Below are 12,500 nucleotides of genomic sequence, written 5' to 3' on the forward strand. Positions count from 1 at the left end.
ACTACTACTACTACTACTACTACTACTACTACTACTACTACTACTACTACTACTACTACTACTACTACTACTACTACTACTATTACTATTACTACTACTACTATTACTACTACTACTACTTCTACTAGTATTACCACTACCAGCACCTCCATCGTCACCACCACCGCCACCGTCGCTATTGCCTTATCCTTCTTCTCGCGTCTTCCCAACGGTGAACCGACGCTCGCGGGATAAAAGCCGTAATTAATTACGCAATTATCCGGTCCTCTTTAAAGATAAAATCCGTATTTTTCGCTTCGATGCGGATTACTGGATGCCACGATGCTCTTTCGCTCTTTCTTCTTTCTTTCTTTCTTTCTTTCTTTCTCTATTCGTTTGATTTTACTCCTTTACTCCCTATTTACTTCCTTCTCTTTCTTTCTTCCCGCCCACCCCCTCTTCTCTCTATCTCCCTCTCTTTCTCTCTCTTTCTATCTCTACCTCTTTCTCTGATTTTCCTTCTTTCTCTTTTGGCAAATAGACTCTCATTGGTTACCAAGCATCATCCCTTCTTTGGCGGTTACGATTCGTTGCAGAAGAGACGTGAAGGAGGTATTCTCTTTTACGTTTTCTCTTCTATCTCGAAATACGTAAGCGATAGCGATAGCTATGGCGATGACGATGGCGATGGCGATAGCAATGGCGATGGCGATGGCGATGGCGATGGCGATGGCGATGGCGATGACTATGGCGTTTGCGTTCGCGTCGGCGTCGACGTTAGTATCGAAATCGGAATCGGAGTCAGCAGCGATATGGTATGGGTGTGTGCTCTCTTCTCGATCTTTTTGTTACAACCGTTTTCCTAGGCATCCCTGATTTAGAGCTCATTTTCGTCGGTCGAAAGCTGTGCCGTTCTCACCCCTGAATCAACTTTGCGCCCTCCACAAATCACCGTCGAACCATTACGCTTCTCTCCTTTTCTCCTTTCCTCTTAACTCTCTTTCTTTCTCTTTCTCTCTCTCTCTCTCTCTCTCTCTTTCTCTCTTTCGTTATCCTCCTTTTACTCTTCTTCCTTCTTCGAACGTAAGCTCGGGCACACGGCTCAGTTTAGGAGAATGTGGGAGGAGGAGAAGATGAAGGAGATGGTAAAGTAGGAGATGGAGATGGAGGAGAAGGAGAAGGAGGAGGAGGACGAGAAGGAGGAGGAGGAAGATCTTCGAAGAAAGAATGTCGCCAGGGGTTCTTGGAAATATCGTCGGTGATCGTACCTCGAGCCGTTAAGAAAATACGTTCTCTCTCTCTCTCTCTCTCTCTCTCACTCTCTCACTCTCTCACTCTCTCACTCTCTCACTCTCTCACTCTCTCTCTCTCACTCTCTCACTCTCTCTCTCTCACTCTCTCTTTCTCTCTTTCTCTACCCTCTATTTCGCGAGCGAACTATGTAGCAACGTATTACGCCGACATTCCGACAGCATTCGTTTCACGCGACATAGGCGAACGGCAACGGTCGATTAATCCGTTGCGCTCGGGAAATATTTGCTCGGAGCTTTGTCGATGTTCTTTATTCGGCCGATATTCACGACTGCCAATGGGAAACTCTCCATTCCGATTTCAGGACGAAGCAATTGGAACGAGCGTTTTGAGAGATAAATAACATCCACGTTAAACGACACTGAAATCACTTCTTTCATCGAGTTATATCTATATCTATATATTTATATATATATGTATATATATATATATATATTCTTTTTTTGTTTATTTGTTGTTAACCTTTTCTTTTGTTTTGTTTCTGTTACATTTTTTCCTTTTTTTTCTTCTTTTGTTTTTTAACACTTTCTCGTTCTTCTTTTTTTTTTTCTTTTTTAGATATTTTTCTTCCTTTTTTCAATCATAAATCATTGACAATGTTTTTTGTTTCTACGCTCAATTTATCTATGGATTCGTCTCTTTCTCTCTCTCTCTCTCTCTCTCTTTCTCCATATATATTTATCTATCTATCTATCCTATTTCTCTGATAAAATATCACATAGCAAGACATACGATTTTTCTATATTACTCATCTTTCGACTATGACTTATTACGACGTGTTAGACGTAAATCGTGATTCCCGCGAGAAAACGATCCTAATTATCTTCTAATACCAATTCATATGGACGTCAGACTACGCTACGCACGTAATTCTAGAAGAAATAGGAACGTGAAGAGAGAGAGAGAGAGAGAGAGAGAGAGAGAGAGAGAGAGAGAGAAAGAGAAAGAGAAAGGGAGAAAGACGAAGGAAGATGCAAGGAGAACTAATGAGAATGAAGGAAGGAAGGAAGGAAGGAAGGAAAAGGAAGAAGAGGGAGAAAGAAAGAAGATGCGGAGATCGTCTATCTTTTTCCCTCTCCCTTTTCTCTCTCTCCCTCTCTTTATCTCTCAAGGGAGCAATATACGTGTATCGTTTCTCCCGATAAAAGAGAAGAGGGACGTAGAGCATGCTAGGGCTGTAGTGGAGTGAGGGGAAATTGGGTAGAGGGAACACAGGAAAGGGAGAGAGAGAACAGTTGAGGGAACATAGAGAACGGACTACGATTCTTCTCGCCGAAAATTTTCTCTTCGCCCCGACGATTTTCCTTTCGAGACGGCTAATCAGCCGAGTAGGACGCGGCATGATTACCGAAACGGATTTAACGGGCCTTCGAGAACGTTTAACAGAGAACAGTTACCCCAAATGTTAGAGAGATAGAGAGAGAGAGAGAGAGAGAGAGCAAAGGAACAAGAGAAATAGGGAAGGATAGAATAAAAAAAGAATAAGATGAAGAGAGCTACGACAGCAGTAGCACATAAGTAGAAGTAGCAGAAGCAGCAGAAGAAGCAGCAGCCGGTCGGTGAAAACGTTGGTAGCAGAATTCGAGGTACATTTGGCCTTCGGGTAAAGGAGGAATCGGAGTCGGGACTTGCCCCGCAGCATTTCTGATGTGGCCATCGGTGCAGCCCATGAATCTTTCATGCGTCAATCGTTCTCTTTTTCGTCTCTATCTCTTTTTCTCCCATTCGTCCTCTCTCTCTCTCTCTCTCTCTCCCTCTCTCTCTCTCTCTCTCTCTCTCTCTCTCTCCCTCTCTCTCTCTCTTTCTCCTTCTCTGTTTCTGTCACTGTCCCTGTCTCTGTTCTTTCTTTCTCTCTCTCTTACGAGTCTCCTAGAAATCCGAGCGAAACGACGCTTCGAGTTATCAGTCAGCAGAATCTGTCAATCGTGCCAGTAACATATTCCAGCCAAGACCGTAGCCATCTCTCGATCCCTCTGATCTATTTCTTATTCTTATTCTTATTCCTCTCTTATTCTTTTTTCCATTCAATACAGGCGACGCGCGAACGGATTTCACCTCGACTGAAACGAAGTTTTCCATTGGATAGAAATGGTTATTGCCAAACTATCGTCAAAACGTAACACTATCAAATGTTTCATCTTTTCGTATATAAAGTAATATCGACTATTTTGAGAATAAACGATGACTGATAAGTGTACCAATGTTATACATTAGATACAGAGATACGTATATGATAGTTTCTTAATTGTACAATATCATTATCGCCTTTTTATCATCTGAAAGGAAATAAAAAGAAAGAAAGAGAAAAGAGAGAGAGAGAGAGAGAGAGAGAGAGAGAGAGAAAGAGAGAATCAGTCGATCTTTTAGGTATCGACGTTAAATAGCAAGGCGGGAGGGATGGCTATGTAAAAAAGAAACCTTTGTAAAAAGAAAAAAAGAAAAAAGTAAGAGCCTTATACTTTAGAAAATGGCGAGAGTTAACGCGATCGTATTCAGTCGTGTAAGTTCCTCCCCATCCTGAGAGAGATACGCTACTTTCTACCTTCGCATTAGCATTAATCCCATCTTGAGTACGATCGACGAGAGGAGGACGCTTCTCGTTCGTTTCTCGCATCGATTTCATTACGTCGTCGTAGCGCGGGTAAAGGATAAGATGGAAGGGTCCGTCGTTTTCTCTCTCTCTCTCTCTCTCTCTCTCTCTCTTTCTCTCTAGTGCAAGAGAGAATGTAATACGGATCCGGTCTCTACGAGTCTAATCGCAATTCCGCGGAGGGCGCGAGACGACGCCGAGCTGAAATCCGATTCGGATTCGTAGAAGGAGAGAAGGAGAGAGAGAGAGAGAGAGAGAGAGAAAGAGGCAGAGATAGTAGCAGAGAGAGAGAGAGAGAGGGAAAAGGTGACGGACGAAAGTGGGAGATGGAGAAGGAGTTCGTTCGAAGATGAGGAGAAGGAGGTGGATAGAATAGGAAAGAGAGAGAAAGAGAGAGAGGGTTTGGCCCCTGGGCTCATCGTTCATTCATGGGGCATTTACTCGCTATCCCCGTAAAGCCAACCTTCTCCGACTCGCCTTCCTTCCCTCCCCCTCTCTTTCTTTCTCTTTCTCTCTCTCTCTCTCTCTCTCTCTCTCTCTCTCTCTCACTGATTCTCTCTCTGTCTCTCTCTCTTGGACGGGCCAATGTTGGCCCCCTGTGCTTTCTTACATCATTCTCTTGTCCTCCGGAATGGATCGGGATCAGGCGGATATAATATCTTCCTCGAGGATTCATTTTCGAGCTTGCGTTCTTCTCTTGACCACACCACTCTTCTCGTCGTTCCCTTGTACCTCTTGGAAATTTAACTCCTTTTCGGTCCCAGTAGAATGTCCGGGTTGACTAACTACAAGAGAGGGATATCCAAGATTTTTTTATTTCGTAACAGAATGGAAGAACAAATATATATATATATATATATATGTGTGTGTGTGTGTATGTGTGTCTTTTATAAATATTTTCTTTATCTTTTATTATTTTCTTTTAAAACGTCATTACAAGATCGTATTTAGTAATGACCTGTCTCGAATCATTTTTATCTTTAACGAATAATTGATTGATAATTGATTTTACCCCGAGTTTTACTCGTTCTACCTATCTACCTACAATCTACCCTATCTACCTACCGATCTATAGCTCGAGATTTCTATACTTAAAATATCATTCTGATGAAATGTTAACATACTTTATTTCCTTCTTGTGACCATCGAGGAATCATATACAGGACGGTAATGGATATAGTTACATGGATATTTCAATTTAACGATAAATCGAATCAGACAGATAGTAAGTGTAATATAAAAAAAAAAAAAAATGTCGATTTAGATCATTGACAGTTGTATGTTATGAATAAAAAAAAATGAGAAAAAAGGAAAAAAAAAAAGAAAAAAAGAAAAAAGAGGAAAAATCGAATTCATATTTGTATCGTCTCTTGAATCTCGTGAATAATATCTAAGTAAGTATCTATTCGTTAAAACGAAAACGTTACTCGTTACCATGGATCTTATTCTCGACAAAAGAATTCCAGTCGAGCCTATTAAAGGTTCGAAGAGTCATTCATTGCATTGTCATACGTGCGAGAGTTTCTCGAGTGGAAGTAACGCGGTAATTGCCACTTTGTCTTGATTCTCGATGTTGACTTAAACATAGAGAAAGAGAGAAAGAGAAGTAGAGAAAGAGAGAGAGAGAGAGAGAGAGAGAGAGAGAAAGAGAGAGAGAAAGAGAGAGAGAGAGAGAGAGAAAAAGATCACCGAGTAAAGGCTAAATCTTTGTGACTCCATTATTGGATCCACTCATATCGCCCTGGTGTGGTAGTGGTTCTCGATATGAAACCCGGAAAGTGCGGCCTCGCTTCTCTCTCTCTCTCTCGCTCTCTCATTCAATCTTTCTCTTTCCTTCCTCTCTTTCCCCTCAGGCGCGAGCCCTCTTGGCTCACGGTCGCGACCGGGCCATCGTGCGGTGAAACGGCACACGGATCGAAAGTTATTACAAATTCCAATCATAAAGGCCAATCGATAAGCCACGAAGCTTCAAAGAAAATTATAAGTTGCGCATCATGAAGCCTTTCTCTCTCTCTCTCTCTCTCTCTCTCTCTCTTTCTCTCTCTCTCTCTCTCTCTCTCTCTCGATTGTCGGGGGTGGGATTTGACGGTAGGAGCTCCGAGAGTCGGCTCGACTCTGACACCGAAAAGAGAGAGAGAAAGAAAGAAAGAAGAGGTGGATGAGGAAGAGGAAGAAGAGGAAGAGGAGGAGGAGGAGAAGGAGGGGGAGAAGGAGGAGGAGAAAAGAGAGGGTAGAGAGAGGTCGCAAGCGGTTCGTAAAGCCATGAAAGCGCGCCCGACAAGGCGGCATTGCAGTCAGCTTTTAAAGTTAATAAATTCGCCGGCTTGCTTCGTTCCCGACCCTTTTTCTTTTCAGTCCCTCTCTCTCTCTCTTTCTCTCTTCCTCTCTCTCTTTCTCTCTTTTTCCTCTCTCACCCTCCCTTTTTATCGGCGCACCGATCGAGGGATTGAAACTTAGTTTGAACGGGCGAACGAGCTAACAGGATTTAATAATATCCTTGCACTAATAACAAATCGGGTTTGCATTTATTCGCGTCGCACCGCGAACTTTGCTACGAGCGATTGAGAACGTTGGCGGCTGGTTTGAAAGTTGATCGTTTTATTGTCCGATAAATAGTCGATTTAATTAACGTTCGAAGGATCGAGAAAATGAATTGATGAGGGGTGCCACGACGATTCGTCCTAATGAATATTATCGATATACAAACTGCAAATATTCTCTCTTTTTCTCTCTCTCTCTCTCTCTCTCTCTCTCTCTCTTCACAAGAGTAGATACTTACTTAATTATATATATATAACAATGTATTGTATTATCGGAGCGTAATTTTGTCCAAAGTATTACATTTTTCTCTATGTACCTGCAGATTTTTTCGTTCATGCATATGACTCATGCAGGCATGCTGACTGCATTCATTATGACGTTGAAATTAATGTAAATTTTCACGGTGGCTCGTTTCCTCTCTCTCTCTCTCTCTCTCTCTCTCTCTTCCTCTCTTTCTCTTTCTCTTTGTCTCTCTTTTTCTCTCGTTAAAAGAGATGTATGCATCCGTATGAAAATACGACTACGCAGCCGGTGATTTCTGGCATTACTGACTACTAGTACGCGTTGTTACTTCTCGCTTATCTACTCTCTGAAGTGTATCTTGAATATTGCGGATTGTCCTCGGCCAGTACTGTGGCCGCCGTTGAAGCGCTTTGACAACTTTTCTCCTAACAAACCGCGTCCATACCTACACCGTCCCAACCCGGAAGGACCATCATGCGACCACACTCGTCCTACTGGGCCTTTGTTATACGATTATTGCCATAATACCCAGGTGGACTTACCCCTATGTAATGTCGAACCTTATTCGCCGGCTTCTCTGCTTATACTACTACTACTACAACTACTACAACAACAACAACTACTACTACTACTACTATTACTACTATCATCGTTGTTGCTTGTAAATCGTGTTCCCGGAAAGCTACCGGTATTATCCTCCTCCTCCTCCGAAAAAAAAGAAAGGTATATAACGTAGGATGAATATTTTCTCTCTTGTGAACAACGTTAAAAATCTTCTTTCAGCTTCACGTAATATTTGATTACTTTATCCCTATACTGATTTAATAATTTTATTTTCAAAAATACAAAATTACTTTTACGTTTGTGACTCCCCATTCTGATATTTTTAGTTGGAATATCAATATATATATATATATATATATATATATATATATATATATAATATATATAATCTTATATATATATAATCTTCGAAGAAGATTAGATATGGAGTTTCGCAAAAGATCGAAACATTTCGTAGACGGAAAACTCATCGACTGTGACATTTATTTTATAGATTTATGCTTTCCCCTCTTCATCCCCCTTTCCCGCAGACCCTTCTGTCTATCTATCTCCTTTCATTTTTTCCAAGGATATCCTTCGATATCCTTTCGAAGTAAACGCGTTAGGTGTTCTCATAGGTGCTCGTAAGAAACGCCCAAAGGTTAATCGTGAGAGAGTACTCCGCAAGTCTTCCATCTCTCTCTCTTTCTTTCTCTCTTATCCTATCTCTCTCTTTCTCTTTCTCTCTCTCTCTCTCTCTCTTTCTCTATCTATCCATCTATCTATCTCTATCTCTTTGGCCTTCGTTCGTCCCTAGCCTTGTATATACGAGTATCGGACACCGACGTAAAGAAATATTCGAGGTTATATTTCAATCCGCCGGAGTACTCACAGTTTATGTACCTGAGTCTTATCCAGCAAGGGACTTGGACGGATAACCGATGGGGGGAGGAAAAAGGCGTCGGCTGGCTACGATATTTTATGGGTCGCGGCTTTTATTGCACTAGACTTTTAGGACATCTCTTACGGGACTTCTGTTTGCAGTAATGCGAGACGATACGATCGTAAGGTTCTATATATACATATATATATATATATATATATATATATCTTTCTCTCTCTTTCTCTCTCTCTCCCTCTCTCTATTTCGCTTCTACGATCATATGGTCCTGTTGGAATTTCGTAAAAAAAAGAAGAGAGAGAAAAGAAAGAAGAGAGATAGAAAAAAAGTCAATCGGTCGAAGGGAGCTACTGATGATTAAAAATTTATTTACCTGCTCTTTCTCTCTCTCTCTCTCTCTCTCTCTCTCTCTCTCTCTTTTTTTTTACTCTATCTATCTATCTAACTTCTTCATCGCATTAATCTCCTTCGAGATTACTTCATATATTTTTGTTACACTCAATCTCATCGATGATCTTCTTCTCTTACTCCCCTTCCTTTTAATCATTGAGAAAAAAATATCTTTTGTTTCAACGACATAAATATTGTATATGTGTATGTGTATACGTATAATACATATATATATATATATATATATATATATATATATATATATATATATGTCATCAAATGTATCATAAAAATTACGAACAACGATATTATTTAGTACTAGTAATAGTAATAGTATTAGTAGTATCAGTAGTAGTAGTAGTAGTGATAGTACAATATAAGTATTATAGTCGTTTAGTTCCTCTCTTTATCTCGTCTTACGTAAGATCAGAAAATTTCTATGACGTTTAACTCGTATAATTCTGGAAAGGGTGCACGTTGCCGTAAAATGACGGTATAGAGGAAAAAAGAAAAAGAAGAAAAAGGAAAGAAAGAGAAAGAGAGAGAAAGACAGAGATAGAGAAAGGAAAAAAGAAAAAAGAAAAAAGAAAAAAGAAAAAAGAAAAATAAAAGAAGAAGAAGGGATATTGTAAGGAATGAGAAAAAGAAAAAAGAAAAAGAAAGATGGAGTAGAGAGATAGCAGCAACCAGAAAAGAGAAAAGAGAAAGGAGAAAAAAAGAGAGGAAAAGAGAAAGAGAAAGAGAGAGAGAGAGAAAGAGATAGAGATAGAGATAAAGAGAGAGAGAGAGAGAGAGAGAGAGAGAGAGAGAGAAAGAAAGAAAGTGCTACGAAGAGGAAACTGGAAGGAAAAAGGGAGTTAGGACGAGAGTTGAACTCTTTTGCTGATGCATTAACCGCACCCGGCGTAACGAGTATTATCCAGGACGAGCGGCCGCTCACGATAGCTGTTCTTCGCGAACTTTGAATCAGATTTTAATTAAACGAAATTGCAGAATGATATTTCACGATCAGATCCGCGGCGAACTCTCTCTCTCACTCTCTTTCACTCTTTCCCTCTCTCTCTCTCTCTCTCTCTCTCTCTCTCTCTCACTCTCTCTTTTTCTCTCCGTTCTTACTCCGTAGGATCGTAGATACTTGCACGGCCTACGGCAATCAGGTGTCGGCGAAATTAAGTTTCATTCGCCTTCTTTCTCTTGGCAGCTGCGCTATAATTTCTTCGTCCTAACTGCTGCTGCTGCTGCTGCTGCTGCTGCTGCTGCTGCTGTTACTACCGCTTCTTCTTCTTCTTCTTCTTTCTCTTCTTCTTTATTCTTCCTTCTCCTTCTTCTCCTTTTCTTTTGTTTCTTCTTCAAAAACTTTGAAACAGATTCATCGACGCTAATTTTCAAACTAGATAGTCGTAATATTTCGAGGAAGATCAATTACACGTAGAGATATCGGAAGATACTTTTGATGGATAATACCTCTTTCAAATATGAATTTGTTAGTTAATTAATGATATTACTCGATCCGTTTCATTTTAAATGATTATCCTCCATTTATAGATTGGTTTCTATTTAATCGTGAGTTCGTATTAATCGAGTTAAGATAATACGTATATACGTTTTATAATATAACGAAATTACTTAAGCAATTCGATTGCAATCTAATAAAAACGATAAAGGATGACAATCGTGATGTGAGAATGTCATGACCTTTTGCCTTCTATTTTATACTTTATCATTGGTATTATTTTCTATATACTACGAAAGCCTTCTAACAAATCCTAATATAACGTTATATATATATATTTTATATATATATATACATGTTGGTATATGTAATACGGCCAGTTTTGTCTTCCATTCGACGATCTGTTTTGCTCTATTGCGTCGTCGACAAAAGGTAAAGGTAAGGTAAATTGTTCGGGGCTTGGCAAACAGGTGCTCTCGCTTCGCCAAAATTAAGTCTGATTCAGTGTGCTTCCTAGCAGCTGCAACCTATCTACCGAGCGACGACACGACTCGGCGGCGGCGGCGGTGATGTTGGTGCCGCCAGTAAAGTAGTATTAGTAGTAGTAGTAGTAGTAGTAGTAGTGGTAGTAGCAGTAATAGTAGTTAGTATCTACTATACTATCGTCATAGATTCCATCGTCGTATCTACTACCTACCTACTACTCGGTTTGCGTTTCCTCCTTCGTAACTTTGAATCTGATTTGAGGAAACGAAATTGCGCTATGATATTTCACGGATTATTGAGTTCCCTTTTACCGACCAATCGCGCGTCTAGTTCGATCGACCAACCGAGAAATCCCTACTGTAATTTACTATAATTCGAGATCGCACCGATCTTTATTGCCCTTATTTCGAATATCGTTTTATCCCTGATATCATCGATTTTCCTTCATTTTCTGAATACAAAATCAAATTCCATCCATCGTATTGTCGATCATTACGGATGGACCGACCTGTAAGATCAACCTGATCTTCATTTTCTTTTTCTTTTTTTTTTTGCTTCTTTTTTCTATTTTTCTTTTTTTTTTTTGTATAAATAAAAATGGCTGAAATAACCAATCGTAAAAAGAATCTTACATGATATTTTTATATTCTTGAAAATTCAAATGTATCGTATATGGAGAGAGGTAGAAGGCACGTATTTAACGAATACATCGAAAGGAATCGAATATTAATATTTATCGTACATCTTCGAAAATACGATCTTATCTCATGCGACGTATCATCGTTGATACTTACATATGCACACACACACACACACACACACACACGCACACGCACACGCACGCACATATATATATATATATGTATATATATATACAAGTACGTATATACGTGTATCTATCTCTTGGTACATTCGGAGTAGGTAGGTAGGTACATTTATCGATGTGTCTCGCGTTTCTCCGCCATGAATATTAATCCGGCCGAAAGTATATGCGTATGAGAGAGATCTATAGGGAGTAAAGGGAGAATACATACATATGTATCCCAATTGCAACGTGTAATGTGTATCTAATAGTACATATATATATATATATATATATATATATATGTTATATAACGTTCAAAGGATATATAATAATGTTACCTCAAATGTATACATGTATATACATTATATATACTTACATATGTATATATATATATATATATATATATATATATATATATATAATATTTGTATATTGCAATCGTTCAATTTATCCTATATAAATTATATTTTAAGAAACACATTAATTATAGAGAATTTGAATGCTATAAGAAAGAAATATTGAAATTCGTCCTTTCTCTTTTCTTTCCTTTTCTTTTTTATTCTTTCTTTCTTCTTTCTTTTTCCTTTTTTTTTTCTTTTTATTTCTTTTCCCTCCTTTCGTTATACCAGATATAATAGCATTAATAACGTAAAGATCGACGTAAATAGGCATAAAGAAACGAACGTATATATCCTAAGGGTATTGGTGGTGCTGGTGGTGGTGCCAGTGGTAAATGGGAGGAAGGGTGGGAGGGAATGATAGGGAGAGAGGGAGAGAGGTAAAGGAGGAGTCTTAATAAAATGAAATTACGTAGTGACGTTTTACGATCGACTTTATCGCGTACCTACGAAACCGTACGGCAAAGTACTATATGTATACTTTGCGCAGGCTCGACAAACAGGTGCTTCCTTTGGTATTAAGTTTGATTCAGCGCGCTTTCTCGTCCGCAGCTGCGCCGTTGTCTCGAGAAAAAACTAGAAGGATAGGTGGATGTAGGTGGGTGAGTTAGATGAGAAAGGGTTGTTCGACGGATAGACTGAGAGAACGGGAAAGGGGATAAAGAATTCGACCATCATAATTTCCATTTTAACTCCTTCTTAACGAGACTAGGACACGTCCGTTCCTTCTAAGTTTCGTCGTTGCCATACTAATCGACTACTTTCACTTCTCCTATCATCGATTCGATGTATAAGAATCGTTGGTGGCATGCGCAACCAGAAACTCTTGTGAGTTTCTCTCTCATTTTCCTTTTTGAAGG

At 39.5% G+C, this 12,500-nt stretch overlaps 1 protein-coding gene across 1 annotated transcript in view; it reads left to right on the forward strand.

Moving 5' to 3' along the window:
- LOC118444895 (uncharacterized) overlaps window positions 1–12,500 on the forward strand; it is a 179,292-nt gene that overhangs the window by 65,618 nt on the left and 101,174 nt on the right. The window contains exons 2-3 of the mRNA XM_085663455.1: window positions 641–794; window positions 11,941–11,971. Of these exons, the coding sequence (XP_085519581.1) occupies window positions 641–794; window positions 11,941–11,971 (185 nt within the window). The remainder of the gene's footprint in view (window positions 1–640; window positions 795–11,940; window positions 11,972–12,500) is intronic.

The sequence above is a fragment of the Vespa mandarinia genome, chromosome 1 (genome assembly GCF_050613455.1).
Source record: "Vespa mandarinia isolate Hongniang chromosome 1, ASM5061345v1, whole genome shotgun sequence".
Taxonomy (NCBI): Eukaryota; Metazoa; Arthropoda; class Insecta; order Hymenoptera; family Vespidae; genus Vespa; species Vespa mandarinia.